The following is a 19,825-nucleotide window of genomic DNA, read 5'->3' as shown; positions in this document are numbered from 1 at the left end:
ATGGTACAGCCTCCTATTTTCTTATCTCCCCCCTTTTTTGTTCCGATGTAATTATCATTGCAAGTGCAATGATCGGGGGTTGCGATCCTTTCCCTTTCCCCTTCCCAGTCAGTCATCTGCCTCTCAGCACTCCCCTTATTCACTTTCCCCGTCTCTTTCCCGATGGTGCGGCTTTTTCCTTTCTTGTCCCCCCCCCCCGTAGTCCAGGCCCGATGTAGCTGTCATCACAGATACGGAGGTCGGGGGTTGCAATCGCGATCCTCCCCTTTCTCCCTCTGCTGGTATCTTCCGTCTGCTTGCCACCACACAGATCATTCGGCTTGCTCCGTTCCCCTCCCCAATGCATTCGTGCTGGAGTCCGGGATCTGAGGTCGGGGGTTACAGTCATAGTCCTCCCCTTTCCCCATCGGTTGGTATCTTCCGTCTGCCTGTCATCACATGGATCGTTTGGCTTGCTGCAGTATTCCAGGTCTTACTAGGGTTTTATAAAGCAGTACTAATACTTCGTGTGATCTTGATTCTATGCTTCTTTTTATACAACCAAGGATTGTATTAGCTTTTTTGGCTGCTGCTGCACACTGCTGGTTCATAGTCAAGTGATTGTCCACTAGGACTCCAAGGTCCCTCTCATAGTTACTGTTTTTAAGCCAGATCTCGCCTAATCTGTACTTGTACCTTTGATTTTTTCCTGCCTAAATGTAAAACTTTGCTTTTCTCCACATTGAAGTTCATTTTGTTGAATAAGACTCATTGTTCAAGTTTGTCAAGATCTTTTTGGATCCTGAGTTTCTCTCTGGGTTGTTGGCTACTCCTGCCAGTTTGGTGTCATCTGCAAATTTGATGAGTTCCCCTTCAATTCCCTCATCTAAGTCATTTATGAAGATATTGAAGAGTACTGGGCCTAAGACGGAACCTGCTTACTTCTCTCCATGTGGATGTAGTGCCATTGAGGACTACTCGTTGAGTACAGTTTGCCAGCCAGCTACAGAACCATCTAGTGGTGATGTTGTCTATTCCACCTTTTTCTAGCTTACCAAGGAGTGGGTTGTGGTCTACTTTATCAAATGCCTTACTGAAATCTAAATATACTATCTCCACAGCATTTCACTGGTCTACTAGTTTAGTCACTTTATCAAAAAATGAAATAAGCTTTACCTACAATAGAGGACTGGAGAGTGAAGGTTTCGCATCTTGCTGAAATGGCAAAGATTTCGGCTTATTTGAAGGATCACTCAAATGAACAATTTTTATCAATATGGAGAAGATGGATTGTTTTATAAGTTTTATTCGTATCTTACCACCTTATATCCAATCCAAAAATCTATTTTTTTAAAGAGAAAAATATCATATATATATATTTCACCTACTTATGTAGAATTACATTTTGTGGAGTTAGGGATATTAATATAAGGTTACTTTTAGATGAATAGTATCCTGGGATTAGGTTTGGGAAGTCCGGGTGGGGGGTGGGGGGTGGGGTTTCAATTGTGATGTACTTGTGATGTGTTCTTTTTTTTATGTTGAAAATAATAAAAAAAAAAATTTGAAAAAAAAAAAAAAAAAAAGATTGGTTTGGCATGATCTGTTTTTAACAAATCCGTGCTGGCTACTAGTTATAATTTTTTTTGCTTCTAGTTATTCGCAGTTCTGTTTTTTGATTATCTTTTCTAGGATATACATGAAGAGCAGTCTGGCTTTCTGCCAAAAAGACAGCTAACAGATAATGTGAGGACTGTTTTGAACATTATAGAATATTTACAATACCACAATGAGAAACAGGCAGCTTTAATATTCTTAGATGCAGAGAAGGCCTTTGACAATTTAAATTGGGTTTTTATGTTTAAAATGTTGGAAGAAATAGACATTAGAGAGAACTTTATTCAAGGAGTTAAAGCTGTGTTTACACGTCACAGCAAGCAAATATTATTATTAATGGCGACTTGACTAACTCATGTGAAATTCAAAACGGCATGAAACAAGGATGCCCCTTGTCTACTCTGCTGTTTTTGAATTTTGAATAGAGATGTAAGGCAAGATGAGAAAATAATGGGTATAAGCATCAAGAAAGAATCTTATAAATTGAGAGCATTTGCTGATGATCTGTTTATATTCCTGCAAGGCCCAAAAAATAATATATAACATTTGATGAGGAAATTAAATGAGCCTGAGGCTTTAGCACAGGGGTATCAAATTCAATTTCATTGAGGGCCGCATCAGCATTGTGATTGCCTTCAAGAGGCCGGGTGCATGTGGCTGTGGTGGGTGCAGCCTACTAGGTGGGCATGGCCTACTAGGTGGGCATGGCCAGCTCAATGTCACTTACATCAGGGGTGCCTGGGCAGGACTAGGGCAGATCCAAGGGTCTCCGGCAGAGGGGTGTGTGGGACCGGGGCGAGTACTGGTGCTTGGTCCACTGGAGGAGCCTCATCGTCCCTCTCAGGCCGTGCAGGGGCTCCTGGATGATGGCACGTACTGCCCAGAGCCATGGGCAGCAGAGGTCAAGTGCCCAGCCTGGCCCTTGAGCTCCCACATCACTGGGACCCCACAGCCCTGCCTAGCCCAGCCGCACTTCCCCGAGGAGGCGCCCAGCTGCGCTTACCTCCTTCTTGAGGCTGCTGTGCTTGCTCTCCTTGGCCAGGTTGCTCATGGTAGGTGCAGGAGGGCAAAGTGTGTGGGTCAGAGGGAGGCCACTCCCTCTCCATGTGAGGAGACCTGGCTTTGTAATCAAAGCATCCTCAGCAATAGGATGGAAGACCACCAGGCGAAAGGCCAACAAGGCTGGTGGTGGCCAAGTGCTAAGGCAGGACATCGCTCAGACCCTCCCTCCCTCTCATTCGAATCTCCTCCCTCCCTCCCTCCCTCCCTCCCTCCTTTTCATTCCCATCTCCTTCCTTCCCTTCCTTCTGTTTCCCTCTCCTCCTTCCTTCCCTCCCTCCCTCCCTCTCTCTGTGCCCAGGAAGGGACGAGGGGAGGGGGAGAGGTTGGCAGCGCTTCTCTCAAAGAATAACAGAGTTAGAACAGACCTTTGAGGGAAAGGGATCTATACCATTCCAGACAATGGAATATCCAATCTCTTCTTAAAAGCCTCCAATGATGGAGCATCCACAACTTTTGAAGGCAAGCCTTTTCACTGGTTAGTTTTTTCACAAGTTCTTAGTTCTAGGCTGCTTTTCTTCTTGATTAGTTTCCATCTATTATTGCCTTCTGATGCTTTGGAAAATAGGTTGACCCCTTCTTCTCCGTGGCAGCCTGTCAAATATTGGGACACTGCCCTTCATGTTACCACCCCTAGTCCTTTTCACTAAGCTAGACATACCCAATTCCCACAAACATTTGTCATATGTTTTAGCCTCCAGTCCCCTAATCACCTTTATTTACCATCCATTTAGACCAGATGATCCCCCTGGTTTAGTTTATAGAACAATGGCCAGCCTTCTTAGAGACAGGACCCCAATTATAGAACTTTCTCCCAAGGAAAATATGAACAGTGCATCCCTCACCCGTTTAGAGGCAACTCTAAACACACTGTTCAGCCAGGCATATGTAGAACAAAAACACATTTTATGGTCAAACAGCATTAAGTAAATTACTATAATATTTTTCTTTCTTAAAATACACACTTTTAATATTGTTTTAAGCAGTGCTGGTGATGCTTTACAATAGCTGACTTTGAGAGTTTTCTTGTAAACCACCCTGGATTTCTCCAAAACATTTAATTTTGAATTAGATGTTGATTTAATAAATTAAGCAGAAGAAACAAATGTTTAAATACATCTAAATCTCATACCTACTGCCTCCTAGGCCAGGGGTCAGCAACCTGAAACGGTGAAAGAGCCACTTGGACCCGTTTCCCTCACAAAAAAAAACCCTGGGAGCCACAAAATGTGCGCATGCACACGCACGTGCGTATGCGTGCACACACATAACGGCTTGATTAAAGAGTGGAGCCTAAGGCGACACATGCACCGGCCCTGCCCCAGTCCAGCTCTGGTATGGACAGCTCTGCCGTCCTGGCTTCTCCTCCCCTTGGAAAAGACTGCTCTCCCCCCCGCCCTGCGCTCTCCCTCTTTTGCTGAAGCGGCGAGCCTGCCTTGGGCATGGCGGGGCTGCTGGAGGCTGAGGCCCCCAAAGGTGTGGACCAGGCTATCTTCCATAGCGGCGGGACAGCGACCGCGGGAGCAACAGCCTGCTCATCTCCGCCGGCGGCAACTGCAGAGCCATCTGGTGGTGTTTACACGGCTCTTCGTCCACATGACTGAGATAGGCAGCGCCACCCCGCTCCGCCCCACCCGCGTTTCCTCGGAGCAGAATTGGGGCCGTGCCAAAGGAGCCGGCTGAAAGTGAAAGTGGTGCCTTGGACTACTCCTCCGAGGATGGTGCTTTGGAGAAGGCCGGAGTGCGGCATCCTTGCCGGAGAACTAGAGTCAGCCCCACTAACTAACATGTGAACCCCACGCTAAGAAGGGCCCTGCCTAAACTGAACTCAATCGGACAGGAAAGGTCCAATCCAATGGAGGCTCCTGCGAAGTCAGCTCGGTCATTGGGATCACGCAGTTGAGTGGGCTTGGCGTGCCCCCCAAGCTATTAATCCAGCAACCAGGCAGCGGTTGGCTTGCGATCGGTTGGGCAAAACAGGTGGATAGGATTGCAGCCAACGATAGTAGGATGTTAGAGCCGGCAACTCTGGTCTCCGCCCGGGCGGACGAGTGAAACCCCGAAACCTTTTGCGTTCATTTGCAAAGAGAAGATGCCAGTGGCACACGGCCCGGACTGTCGGCGTTGCCGTGGGACCACCCTCTGCGGTGCCAGCTAATGCGGCGTGCTTCTCTTTGCAAATGAACGCGAAAGGTTTCTGGGTTTCGCTTGCCCGCCTGCCTGGGTGGAGATCCTGCGCCTTCCCTTCTCCTGCGGCCAGAAAAAGAGGGCCAGCCCTGAGCCTGTCCCGGAGGACTTTTTAGGCCCCGGGTACCCCCATCCCCTCCCCCGTCAGCCCGGGCACTGCAGCTCCACAGCAGGAGGGAACCCTCTGGACCTTCGGTACTCCTGGCTTGCCGTTGAGGCTTGCAAACTCGGCTCCTGCCAGGGAAGCAGCACCTTTTGGGGCAGGGGCTCTGAGCAATTATACGTTTCGGGGAAGGAGCACGGAGGCCTGCAAGCAGGCAGGCAGGCAGACGCTGGGTAGCACAAACTGAGCGGCAGCAGCTGGGCAGCACAAACTGAGCGGTGGCAGGAGGGACGCAGTGCATTGGCTTGTTGCTTATCAAGACCGTGCTAAGTTTGTGCTGCCCAGTATCTTTTGTTCTGCCGCCGCTCAGGCCCCTTTTTCGCCGCTGGAAGCACGCCGCATTAGCTGGCAATGCAGGGGGAGGTCCCATAGCAACGCCGACAGTCCGAGCCATGCGCCACCGGTGTCTCTAGTCCTGAGCCACGAGCCGTGGGAAATATCCGGGCCTGAGTTGTCCACTGCAAGGACACCCCACACATGGCAGCGCTGCCAAACCGCCTCCTATGCCGCTGGCGTCCCCAGGCTGGAGCAGTGAAAGCTGGTCCAGCTGGTCGTCGGGGTGTGGAACCGGGCCGCAGACGGCAGGCGTTGCTCACCGGCAATGCTGGAGCCTCCCACACCAACCGGTAGGTCTTCCATGCCGCTCCGCTCAGACCTCCAGCTTCTGGCTGCGGGGCTGCCTCCCTTCTGAGCTGTCTTTCCTCTCCCCCCCCGTCTATGTCGAGCCGACAGGGCTTGACAGGCGGACGGCGTACCACAAACCAAAGAAGTTGAACCAATCAATTCAAACTTCTTTCGTGAGAAGTTTGAATTGATTGGTTTAACTTTTTTAGTCCCATTTTGGGGGGGCACTGCACATGGCTGGGAGCCGCAGGAGACGGCTGAAAGAGCCGCATGTGGCTCCGGAGCCGTGGGTTGCCGACCCGTGTCCTAGGCGGATACTGCAGAGAAAATAAGGCATTGCATTTCTACCAGCATAGCCACAGGATGATGGGAACTATGGTCCTTGACACCCAAAAGACATTAGTTTGGGTAAGGCTGGATTAAATTATAAAAGAGCAGATGAGAGGAAGTAGAAGCGAGAAACACTTTCCACGTCTCCGACAAAATAATTGGGGGGGGGGCAGTTGACTCGGCCTTTTAATTTCAACTCACACCAATTCCTCTTAACTTCCCATTCAATCCAATGAGATCTATTATCGGCTGGATTTTAGGGAGGGGAGGCGGCAAGAATAGACCACAAAGCCAATTTGCAAGTTTGCTCTCTCGCCTGCCCGCACATCACCTTCCCAATGCAGTACACAGCTCCAAGCCATCTCCTCAGAAGTCCTTTGCAGATAATTCCATATATTTCTTTTGGGCCTCTCACTTTTCTGAGAATCGCAACTAACCCGACCCCCCCTCAAACAGCCTCACCTTCCGGCTGGCCTTCTGCAAACTGCCTGGCATCTAGTCTTGTCATCTTGCTTCTCTTTGCTGCTCATGGCTTTCCCACATAGGGGCAGGGAAAGAGAAGCACTCGCAGGCTGTGAGGCTGGGCAGATGAGCGGGCCATGGAGGCGCTGGTGGCAGGGGCAGCACTGATCTAAACCCTAACCCTAAACTTCATGACAGCCATCCAGAACATGATCAGGGCGCCCTGGAGGGCTGCCCTGGAGGGGGATCAAAAGAGGGGCTGCCCTGGAGGGGGATTGAAAGAGGGGGGCCAGCCCTCCTGCCGCCTGGCCTGTGGGATGAAAGGCAGGGAGATGGGAGCGCACGATGGCACAAGCTGAGCACTCTCTCTGCCATGTGGTAGGGCCAGAGAGGGGAACACCATACACCGGACGCAAAGCCACAGCCTGGAACTGCCGGCGGCTAGCAACATGTGAGCCTCTGTGGCAGCTGGAGAGAAAGGGCAAGAAGGAGGAGAAAGCAGGAAGGGTTTGTGTGTGTGTGTGAGAGAGAGAGAGAGAGAGAGAGAGAGAGAGAGATCTCCTTTTTGTAAATTTGCTTACTCTGTTTGCAATGCCCCCCCCCCGTTCCCCACACTTTCGCTTCCCTGCTGGCTCAATCTCTCACACTCACACACAAAAACTATCCCTGCTTTCTCCCCCTTCTCACTCTTTTAAATTATACTTTGATGCATGCTGTCTGGCCTGGCTAAAAAAGTGGGTGAACCTCCAGAACAAGAGGCTACTGAATTTAGAAGGTTATGAATTAAGCTTTAGATGGCATGGTTATCTATGGTATGACAAAGTTAAAATTAACGATGATTTTAACAACTATTTTGCTGGACCTCCCATACTAAGAGTTTGGAACAAATATAAAACAAGGTTTTTCACAAAGTTGCCTCTTTTGGTGTCCCCCCCAGGAAGCTTTTTTTAGAAAACCAGACTGGTGGACTTATGGTAAAATAATACTTTTCAACTCTGGTGACCTTACCCTTAAGTCGAGGGAAGAATTAGAATCAGAGGATTATATTTGTCATTGATTTACGTATCAGCAACTGAAAGAGATTCAAACTAGATAAAAAGAGTTATGGATTTGATTTTGTTAAAAATGAATTGGAAATCTTATATATTTCTTATGTAATCTTATGATGAACATATTATTACTAAGGTTTATAAAATGTTACTGAAACTGAATTTGGAAAGTGAACATGTAAAACATTGTATGATTCAGTGGGCAAGGAACTTTGGATATAATGTGATGCTTGAACAATGGGAGAACATGTGGATGAATGGTTTAAAATTCACACTAAACTATAATTTAAAAGAAAATTTGTATAAGATGATGTATTGCTTGTATTTAACACCAGATAAATTATCCAGAATCTATAAAGGTATTTCAGATGAATGCTGGAAATGTAAATGTAAAAAAGTGATCTTTTATCATTTATGGTGGACATGTGATAAAGCAAAGAAATATTGGAATGGGATTCATATCTTAATACAGAAAACCCTTAAAGTAAAGATACAGATGAAACCAGAAACTTTTCTTTTGGGCTTAATGGAAAAAGACTTGGGGAAAAAAGTTGGAACTTTGATCTTATATATGTTGACGGCAGCAAGACTACTGTATGCACAAAAATGGAAGGACATTTTGATTCTCACTATGGACAAATGGCTATAGAAGCTGATGGAGTTGGCAAAGATGGCTAACTTGACTGTTTTGATTAAAGAAAAGAATATAAGTACTTTTGTTTCTACTTGGAGACCACTTCTGGACTTTGTGCTTGAAGTGGAAAAAAATGAAGCTTTGATTTTGGGTTTTACTGATTAGATTGATTTGCTGTTATAGAAATGGCTAGTTTATACTATTATGGAAAAGTAAAAAGCTGAGGTTCAATGTTAATGCCCTATTCTACTGCAACAGAGGGAGTCGGAAGGCAATGCCTTTTCTTTTCCTTTCCCCCTCTCCTCCTCACTTTTTTCCCCTTTTTCCATTCCCACTGTGTCCTATTATTTGCTTTTGTATAAAATGTTATAAACTTTGAAAAAGAGCCACGAAAGAGGGAAGGGGACAGGTTGGATGGGGGAGTGATGTAAAAGATGAGCAGGCAGAGCTCGAAGGTGAATCAAATGCATCTTCAGTTTGAAATCCTTACATAGCACCGTCCTAAGTTTAGTTCCCCATCCCCACCCCAGGGAATTCTTTTAACTCTTATCTAGTGCCAAATTGACTTGATCATTAGTTGATCAGATTCTTGTGTATAGGTAGCAATAAATTTTTAGTGCTTTGAACTCAACTCCTGTTCCTGGTTACTTGCATCTGACAGAATCCTGGCAAAACTGAGTAGCTTTGAGTTTTGGAGCTTTCTGGTTTCAGGATTATACAATCTCTGGTGCCGGAAGGGGTTGTGCTCCCCCAAACAGTCCCTGGGTGCAATCTGGGATGCTCCTGGACTCATGATAAGGAGCAGATGGCAGCCATGTCTGGGAGGGCCTTTGCACAACTTCATATTGCTGGCCAGTTACCCCCATTCAAGGATCAAGGGCCCTATTCACAGTCACTCAGAATTACTTTCTGATTGAACTATTGCAGTGTGCTCTACATGGAGCTGCCCTTCAAGAGTATCTGGAAATTACATCTGATATAAAATGCAGCTGCGCAAGCTGTTATGTGTGTTTCTAATAGTATACATACTGTATTATACCTCTGCTATGCAAATTACATTAATTACCAATCTGTTTCTGGTTTGGTTCAAGGTGCTTTATAGCTGTACATGGCATAGGACCAGGTTATTTGAGGGACAGCTTCCTGATTTTATCTACCTGTCCCACTAAATTTAACAGAATGGGCATGTTACAGGTTCCATCATCTAAGGAGCTACATTTGGTGGGCCCTAGGCAGACCTCTTTTCTGGAGATAGAAGATTCCATAATGCAGGCATCACAGCAGAAGAGCCTGCCTCAGCATTTCTGAATTTTGAAGGTCCCTAAAAGCCTGGTTATGTCAGCAGGCTTGGGAATACCAGGGGATCGGATGAGCTTGTGAGATGGCTCCTTTATTTTTAACACCCCTCTATTTTTCTCTCTTTTTTTGTTTTAGTTTTACCTGTATAGTTTTAATGATTGTTTTATATATTTATTGATTTATTGGACTGTTGTACATTGTTCAGAATCAGTTTGGACTAGAAGACTTCCAAGGTCCCTTACAACAACAACAACAACATTATTATTATTATTATTATTATTATTATTATTATTATTATTATTATTATTATTATTATTATTATTATTATTATTATTATTATTATTAATTTATTTTCTGTTATATGAGCGGCCATATAAATTAGATAGCTAGATAACTAGCTGGATGGCTGGATGGATATCACTTTGGTTTATTTAATCTATAATTTTATAAAATAGTTCGGTAATATTTATAGAAAATTATGGACACCATTACCATTCAGATAATAAGGGAGAAGTATTATTTTATTTATAGCAGGCTGGGTCAGCATGGTAGTCTCTCCTGATTTTATTATGTAACAGTATTTTGATTTGCATCATCCATCTCCTATGTTGCTACATTTGCTTCTTGATTTGGATTGTATCAGGATAATTTGTTTTTTCTTTGTATTACTTTAAATAGACTTTTATTTTGAAGTGTAATTTTTAAGTTTGTTAATATAATTTGTTTTTCTCTTGCTGTCTAAGATAAAAATTTACAAAATAGAATTAAAAAAAACATTCAGAGTAATTAAATGCTATATGTCCTTTCAGAGACTAATCTTTTTAAATATGTTATGGAAGAAGAATCCAGAGCAAATTCTTTTTTCACAATTCAGAATTATAAAATAACAGAGTTGGAAGGTACCTTGGTCTTCTAGTCAAAGTCACTGCTCAAGCAGGTGTAGGGGACCCTGTACTATTCCGAAAAAAATGTCTGTCCAATCTCTTTTTAAAAACTCACATGATTCCTTATGCTAGCTCATATTTCTATCCATATATGTTAAATAAATTTGAGATTTTCTGCCCTACAATCCTTCATTGAATTTAGTCACAAGCATGCCATTCAGCCTGTATCCTTAAGAGACCAGATAAGCTCTAATCTATGCCTATTCATCTATATTGCAGATGTTGATGCAAATCGAGAACTTCCCCTTACCCAGCAACCCTCTGCTCACCCCTCCATTACCAGTGGGAGTTGTCCTGGAACTCCAGAAATGCGCAGACGCCAAGAAGAAGCTATGCGAAGACTTGCTGCTCAGGTATAAAATGGTTATTCCATTAAATGTTTTCTTTTCATTCTGTATTCAAGAACCAAAATCTGAATCTGTCTTCATGGCACCAAATGTGATAAGGGAAGTTGCTAATATTTTTTAAACAATTATGGAAGAGCAAAACAGATGCCAGACAAGGCCTTTGAAAGGATATATATTAATATATACATACATAGCCACCAGCAATAATCTTTTCACATGCATGGACACATGCACAATTTCTTCATATTTAGATTCCTCACACAAATGCACGTATACTCACATACATACACACAAATTCTTTCCCCTATCTAAAGCCAGATATTGTTAAATATATATGTCATAATCCTTATAACTACTCAAAATGGGTCTTTAATAGCAGGAAAGAAATTAAGCCATTATAAAGTTTTTTGCTGGAAGAAAGCTGGTATTCCCCACTCTCAGCAGAAGGAAAATTATCCCCATGATTTAACCATTTTTGTCACTTTGTCTTCACTGCCTTTCTTCTATCAAATCAGAGGTGGTGCTTTGCTCAGTTGTTTCATACCAGACACATTCAGTTAAAATCAGAGATCATTTCCCTAGATTACCTAAAAACTGAACTACTGCCTTTCAGAACCAATATTGTATATTTATAGAAGAAACGCTTAGCACTTTTCAGTCTGTATTCATTCAGAATAAAGAAGATCAGTAGGGTGCACTTTGAGTGTTTGGAGGCAGCCATCAGTGAACAAATGCTCAATTGCTTACTGCGTTTTCCTGAAAATAAAACCCACCCTGAAAATAAGCCCTAGCCTTACCCCAAAAATAAGCCCGGGGTGGGCATGGCCAGCACAAGTGAACACACAGTGGGCATGGCCAGCACAGTGAACACACAGGGGCTGATGGTGTCTGACAGTAGCCGGAGCCCGCTGGCCCCATGGCGCAGTGCAGGTAAGTCCAAGCAGGGAGGCAGAGGTGGGGAGGGGAGGCAGGCGATCCAGATGCGTCGTACACTTTCCGCCCGGAGGGAGACTGGAAGCTTCGTCTGCTTGTGAATGGGGCACTTAGAAACCAAGCAATTTTCTCTGTCTCCAAGTGCTCCATTTGCAAGCAGACGAAGCTTTTGGTCTCTGTCATTTCTCCATCCAGGCGAAAAGTGTTTGGGTGCCTATGGGGCGCTTGGGGCAGCTCCACCCCTTTTCCCACCTGCCTCACCTTGTGGCGGCACAATGCGGTGGGCCACATGGCCTCCTGCCACAAGTGGCCGCAGAAGTGGGCCAGTAACCATGTGGGTTCCTGCTAGACGGGGCTGTTGATGCCACTGCCACTAGGCAGGTGTCAGGAAAAAAATAACACATTTCCCCAAAATAAGACCTACCATCTCTTTTGGAGGCAAAAAAAATATATAAGATCAAGTTTTATTTTCTGGGAAATATTTTCGGGTACTGCATGCACCATACTGCTTGAAGTCTTTCACCTTAATAACGGATCAATTAGAAAAAGTATTGGAGCCGTACTTTTTCTTACTGTGGTTGTACTTTTTCTTACTGTGGCTGTGGTTGCCGGCGCCCCGGCATAGTCAGCTGATTCCATCGCTGTCTATAGGGGGCGAAACTTTGGCCCCCTCAGAGAGGGCGCGCAACTTGGGTGTCCTCCTGGATCCACGGCTGACACTGGAAGATCATTTGTCGGCCGTGACCAGGGGGGCGTTTTATCAGGTTCGCCTGATTTACCAGTTGCGCCCTTTTNCCGGACGATTCCGGATCTCCTAACCTTCCGCCGCGCCCTCAAGACATGGCTTTTTCAGCAAGCGGGACTGACCTAGGGTGAATTTTAAATAGGGATAATTTTTAATGATTTTTAATAAGAGACACAGCTACAAATATTTGGTTTTAATTGGCTTTTATTGGGGAAATGTGCTATGTTGTTTTAATATGCTGTGAGCCGCACTGAGTCCCGTGGGGAGAAGGGCGGCATATAAGTCAATGTATTAAATTAAATTAAATTAAATTACTTCAAAAAGAAACCGCTTTATCCAAATCTTGCAGTACTGAATTGATTGAAAGAAGCCCAGTCCAAGAAGTTCTATCTCCTTCTATCTTTTCTAGAATATATGAGCCTGCATAGGCAGGTCTCTCTTTATCTTTGATTACAATTAACCATTTGTAAATGGATCTAGATAATGGGAGAGTCCAGCAAAGCCAGGAAAAAATAATTTCCAAGCAACCAATCAGGAGCAGAAAAGTTTCCCTATGAACTTTTAATAGGGAAAGGGGAAAGCTCCATTTTGTCTTTTCTTCTTCCATCATGGGAGGAAGGAAACCTGGCTGACTTTTGCTAGATGAGAACCAGCCATCTCAATCTTAGAATACTGAATTAGTCATCTGAAAAAAATGCAAAACAAAGTGCAATTAGGATTCTGTTTTTAACTTTATATTAATGATTATTCTGAGCTGTTCTTGTATGCTTTATATACCCTTACTACTGTATATTCTATATGTGTGTGTGCAGTTGCCTTGCTGCTTAAAGGGACCCAATTTCCTGTTTCCTTTCCCCATTGACCTTTTAATGATAATCTGTTTCCTATGTACATCACCCAGAGCCCCCTCTCATTGCCCAGAGGCCTTCTATGAGGGAGATGGGTGGTTAAGAAATATAAACTATAAACAAACAAGCATAATAGTTGCCTATAACTTATTATATTGCTACTTTCATTCTGCTTGGGAAATTGCATAACATACCTTGCAGCTCTGATATTAGAGAAAAACAAGAGAAAGAAATAAGAGGGGAAAAAACCCACAGATCATCTGCTTTCTCTCTTCAGAGTAAGGCATGAGAAAAGAATTAGTTCCTGAATGAAATAGGGTGGTGATTTCCTACAAATGTACACCCATATCCACCATGTCAGTGGGTGGTTGCAACAGTATGTATTGTAGGGAAAGGGATTGTGGATTATTAACAGCCTTCTGTAAGTTAACCTGTCACAAATGTGTTCCCTAGTACCAAGCTATTTCTATATTAGATGACAAAAATACTATTTGTGGAAAGGAAATATATTAAATTTATGCAGTTGCAGTAAATCATAATTTGCAGGTTGTTTTAAAAATAAAATAAAATGTTATTAATACTTGAATGCAATAAAAGCAGAATAAGACAAATAGTTAATTTACTTTTTAAAACAATTCTATTTTTTTCTCTTATATATTAAAATTTGGTGACAGCCTTTTGAAGGACTCTTAGGGGCAAATGTTTATTTATCTATTCTTTAGGGACAGAGGCAACAATGGCCCCAAGGAGCTTAGTGTCTCCTGAAATGTTTGCACATTTTATTCATTTAGTTTTAGAAATCTAAAACAGAGTGTTGCAGTTTATTATACCATTTACCAAGTACTATTTCCAACAAATATGTTAGATTTATTAATGTTTGTGTTTTGACAATTGTATTTTTTATTTATTTTTATATTTCTTTATTTCCATTATTTTACCTGACTCCACAGCAAAACTGATTGAGTTACTATATAAAAAAAATAAAAGAAACAGTATATATAAAAGAGAGTACAGCTGAATGGAAGACAGAACCAAAAACCAAAGCGGTACAGCCATTATCCTAATCTAGAGTTTATGAGAATCATTAGGTCTTTAATATTTCTTTTTTAGATCCTCTTAGGTTCCAGATATTGGGCAGACCTCTCTCTTATTAGATTGAATGAAACAAAACAATGTTTTTATTTAATATGTATGTACTAAGAAGTTGATGTTTGCTTCCCTTTTTCTAGGTTGTTGCATATCATTATTGCCAAGCTGATAATGCCTACACCTGTCTGGTGCCAGAATTTGTACACAATGTAGCAGCCTTGCTCTGCCGTTCTCCCCAGTTTGTTGCGTACAGAGAGCAACTGTTGCGTGAACCACATCTGCAAAGCATGCTTAGCTTGCGATCCTGTGTTCAAGATCCTCTTGCATCTTTTCGGAGGGGAGTCCTAGAACCCTTGGAAAGCCTTCATAAAGGTAGGAATTTAATTCCATAACTATAAATGATTACATGATTGTTTAAAACATATAATCTAATATAGTTTTGCATATATTTTTCTACCTCTCTCTCACAAACTGTAGAACGGAAGATCCCAAATGAAGATTTCATCATATTGATTGATGGCTTAAATGAAGCAGAATTTCACAAACCAGACTATGGGGATACAATTGTGTCATTTCTCAGCAAAACCATTGGAAAGTTTCCATCCTGGCTGAAGCTAATTGTAACAGTTAGAACAAGTCTACAGGTAGATATAAGCTATGCCATATATGATCATTAATGTGATGAGTATCTATTTGTGGAGGGGGAGAATTTATGCCCATTTCCATGATAAATATGTGCCTGGGTCAGGAGGTATGTAAAATATAAAAATAACATTATGATCCTTTATGTAAATTATGTATATGGGTTAGTATAAAAGAGAAAAAAAATGACATTGCCATAGGTGTATATTACAGGCCATCCAACAAATCAGAAGAAATAGTTGAACTCTTTGCTAACCAGTTAACAAACATATGTAGGAAGCATACTACAGTAGTAATGGGAGACTTCAACTATCCAGATATCAACTGGGAGTCAAACTCTGCAGTGAGCGGGAGATCAAATAGATTCCTAACCAACCTAGCCAACAATTTTGTCACCCAAAAGGTGGAGGAGGGAACTAGACTTAAAGCTATCCTGGACTTATTCCTTACAAATAGAGAAGAAGTGATAGAGGGAATTGAAATTGCCTGAATCTTGGGTGAAAGTGACTACGTCATACTGGAATTTAATATAATGCAAACACTAGCAATAGAAAACAATCCAACCAGTGTCTTAAATTTCAAAAGAGCTGACTTTAACAAACTCAGGGAGAACCTAGGAAAGATCCCATGGATGAAAATCCTAAAGGGGAAAACAACCCAAGAAGCATGGGAAACCCTGAAAAATGCAATCATAAAAGCCCAGACCAACATGATACCATTGAGAAAGAAAAACAAGAAATTCAAGAAGAAACCAGCATGGCTGCACAAAGATCTCTCTGACAAACTGAAAGACAAAAAGGATTAATACAAAAAATGGAAAAGGGGCATATAACTAAGACCGATTATCAGCAGACAGCCAGAACATGCAAAGATGAAATCAGGAAAGCAAAGGTTCAGAACGAACAAAGGACAATAAAAAAAGTTTCTTCCAATATATTAACAACAAGAAAAAAGTCAAGGAAACTGTAGGCCCACTAAAGAGAGAAGATGGCAAGGAAATAATAGGCAACAGGGAGAAAGCAAGGCTGTTTAACTCATACTTTGCATCAGTCTTCACACAAAAAGCAACTATAGCCCAACATACCCAAAAAAAAACCATGGCAAAAGACATACTAGAAACAAAAATTAAAATAGGCAAGAAAATGGTAAGAGAGCACCTATCATACCTTGACGAATATAAATCACTGGGACCTAACTCCCAGAGTTCTGAAAGAGCTAGCAGATCTCAGAACCATTGCACCACATCTTTCATAAATCCTGGAGCACCGGGGAAGTACTTGAGGATGGGGAAAGGGCTGATGTGGTTCCCATCTTCAAGAAAGGAAGAAAAACGGACAGGAAACTACAGACCAATCAGTTTAACATCAATACCTGGGAAGATTCTAGAAAAGATAATCAAAAAACAGATCTGGGAACAACTAGAAGCATACAAAATCATAACCAGTAGTCAGCACGGGTTTGGTAAACACAGATCATGCCAAACCAATCTTATTTCATTCTTTGATAAAGTGACTAAACTAGTACACCAGTGAAATGCTGTGGACGTAGTATACTTAGATTTCAGTAAGGTAGACCACAACCTACTCCTTGGTAAGCTAGAAAACGGTGGAATAGACAACATCACCACCAGATGGATCTGTAGCTGGCTGACAAACCGTATTCAGTGAGTAGTCCTCAATGGCACTACATCCACATGGAGAGAAGTAAGCAGTGGGGTACCACAAGGCTCCGTCTTAGGCCCAGTACTCTTCAATATCTTCATAAATGACTTAGATGAGGGAATTGAAGGGGAACTCATCAGATTTGTAGATGACTCCAAACTGACAGGAGTAGCCAATACCCCAGAAGAGAAGCTCAGGATCCAAAAAGATCTAGGCAAACTTGAACAATGGGCATTATCCAACAAAGTTAGTTTCAGTATGGAGAAAAGCAAAGTTTTACATTTAGGCAGGAAAAAATCAAAGCTAAAAGTACAGTTTGGGCGAGACGTGGCTTAAAAACAGTAACTATGAGAGGGACCTTGGAGTCCTAGTGGACGATCACTTGACCATGAGCCAGCAGTGTACAGCAGTAGCCAAAAAAGCTAATATAATCCTGTATAAACAGAGGCATAGAATCAAGATCACGCGAAGTATTAGTACCACTTTATAAAACCCTAATAAGACCAAACCTGGAATACTGCAGCCAATTTTGGTCACCATATCACAAAAAAGATGTTGAGAGTTTGGAAAAAATTCAGAGAAGAGCAACTAAGATGATCCAAGACCTGGAGACTAAAACATACAAAGAACGGCTGCAGGACTTGTGTTTGGCTAAAGAAAAGAAGAAATAGGAGACACATGATAGCAGCATTCCAGGATCTGAGGGGCTGCCACAAGGAAGAGGGGGTCACGTTGTTCATCAGAGCACCAGAGGGAAGGATGGGAAACAATGGTTGGAAACTGATCAAAGAGAGAAGCAACCTGGAATTAAGGAGAAACTTCCTGACAATGAGGACAATCAACCAGCGGAACAGCTTGCCTCCAGAAATCATGGGCGCCCCATCACTGGAGATTTTTAAGAACAGACTAGACAATCACCTGTCTGAGATGGTATAGGTTCTCCTGCTTGAGCAGGGAGGCTGGACTAGAAGACCTCGAAGGTCCCTTCCAGCTTTATTCTATTCTAAAATCCTGACCATAAAAAACATATTATGTCTAATTTGTTTGTTGATACCTTAGAAAAAGTCAGAAGGTAGACATCTGCTATCATTGGTTGAAATGTAAATCTAATGTGATCATTTATAGATTCATATGAGATCCAAAGCTAAAATGTGACCTTTTTGTGAAAAATAACTATTATAATACTTGGGAGGAAATGTTTCTCTGCAATCCATAACATTCTACTGGGTCCATATAGTTGGATTTCTGATCTTCTTGTGTTTCATTATAAATTGCTCTTGAAATTATTCTGTTTGATGCAGTGTAAACATATTCGGGTTTTTTTAGAAAAAGACAAAGTCTTTTTTGAACATATTATTAGTCTTCTCATTCAATTCCCAATATCGTGAAAAGCTATAATATTTATTTGTTGGATGTATATACATCTTTTCTCCAGAAGCTGAAAGTGATATACATATAATCTATCTCACACTTTTTTCTAGAAGATAAAATGGACTGTAAAAGAGATTAGTCCATAGTTGCACTTCAAGTTCTGTGCCCTTGAACCTGTGTTTTCCTGCTCCTGGTCCAACATCTTAACACTGTTCTGTTGTCATTTACTGGCAAGGGCTAGGTTAAAGATATTATAATTTGAAACCCACTACTAAATATGTAGTTAATATTGTCCTCTTTTAGGCTGAGCACAAAAACACTTGCTCTATTTACAAATGGTTTGTTAAGTAGCTATGCAGTCAAAGATAAATAGAGAGCTAGTGGTGTAGATTCACATATCACAGAAAAGATAGAAGAAAGCCAGATTTTGATTGACAGTTGAGCAATTTAGAGTTCAGTCAAAGGGCTCAGAGAAACAAATAGTCTACAGCCTAAGAGTCTAACACCAAAAACATTAGTCGGTCAGTCAAAGTGCTGAGAGTCAAGAAGCAAAGCAGGAACACAGATCCAAGATGAACAAGTTATTCCCAATGAAGGGTCAGCTATTGATGGCTTCTCTTATACAGCACGATGCAGGTATAGCTCAGCTGACACTTTTTATTTACTGCTGAAGATGCTGAGCAGAACATATTTTCTGGGCTTTCTGGACATGTCATTGCATATTTGAACTTTTCCTCTTTCCATATTTGCTGCTACTGACCTTCTGTTGAATCAGCCTCAGATGAATGATATCTGACAATTCCTGATGTTGGCAACTTGATGAACCAGGGCCCTCAAACTCTGGCTTTGACTCTGGGGAATCTGAGTCCTCACCCATCCATGACTCCCATCTCCAGTAACTGGAGGCTTGGCATTCTGCTGGTAATAGCAGTAAAACTGCTGGACCAAGCACTATGTGGATCTGATTTGCATCTTCCCAGAAATGATCTGAATTACTTATACAGTCAATCAAGTAATGGAGTCATCTGTGATAGTAGCAGGAGTTCAAAATGCAGTCCACTTCATATTCCAATTCTTCTTCATCAAAACTGTGAGTCTTGGAGATACAGACTGATAGTGATGGCTTGAAGGAGATATTGGAACAAGTAGGAATTGATGGAACACAGGATAGATCTTGAGGATTGTTAGGACCTTTAAAGGAAAAACCATAGGGATAATGATGGATTTACTGTGGGAAAATACCCATAAAGCAATAATCAGCAAATTGTCTATATACTAGCTGGCTGACCGGCCGTACTAGCTGGCTAACCGGCCATACTCAGCGAGTGGTCCTCAATGGAACCGCATCTACATGGAGGGAAGTGTGTAGTGGGGTGCCCTAGGGCTCTGTTCTGGGCCCAGTGCTCTTCAACATCTTCATCAACGATTTGGACGAGGAGATAGATGGGGAACTCATCAAATTTGCAGATGACACCAAGCTGGCAGGAATAGCCAACACTCCAGAAGACAGGCTTAAGATACAGAAGGATCTGGACAGACTTGAACACTGGGCACTATCTAACAAAATGAAATTCAATGGTGAAAAAAGCAAGGTTCTACATTTAGGCAAGAAAACCCAAATCCCCAGGTATAGTATAGGAGGTACCTTGCTCAATAGTAGTAACTGTGAGAGGGACCTCGGAGTCCTAGTGGACAATCACTTAAATATGAGCCAGCAGTGTGCTGCAGCTGCCAAAAAGGCCAACACAGTGCTAGGCTGCATTAACAGAGGGATAGAATCAAGATCACGTGAAGTGTTAATACCACTTTACAATGCCTTGGTAAGGCCACACTTGGAATACT

General features: G+C 42.5%; 1 protein-coding gene across 1 annotated transcript in view; it reads left to right on the top strand.

Moving 5' to 3' along the window:
• The window catches only part of TANC2 (tetratricopeptide repeat, ankyrin repeat and coiled-coil containing 2), a 525,040-nt gene that overhangs the window by 435,260 nt on the left and 69,955 nt on the right, over window positions 1-19,825 (top strand). Inside the window, exons 10-12 of the mRNA XM_015831510.1 lie at window positions 10,567-10,700; window positions 14,450-14,681; window positions 14,787-14,953. Of these exons, the coding sequence (XP_015686996.1) occupies window positions 10,567-10,700; window positions 14,450-14,681; window positions 14,787-14,953 (533 nt within the window). The remainder of the gene's footprint in view (window positions 1-10,566; window positions 10,701-14,449; window positions 14,682-14,786; window positions 14,954-19,825) is intronic.

The sequence above is a fragment of the Protobothrops mucrosquamatus genome, unplaced genomic scaffold (assembly GCF_001527695.2).
Source record: "Protobothrops mucrosquamatus isolate PMUCROS unplaced genomic scaffold, P.Mucros_1.0 scaffold_257, whole genome shotgun sequence".
Lineage (NCBI taxonomy): Eukaryota > Metazoa > Chordata > Lepidosauria > Squamata > Viperidae > Protobothrops > Protobothrops mucrosquamatus.
The sequence above is the reverse complement of the archived record's forward strand: the minus strand, read 5'-3'. Positions and strand labels throughout refer to the sequence as shown.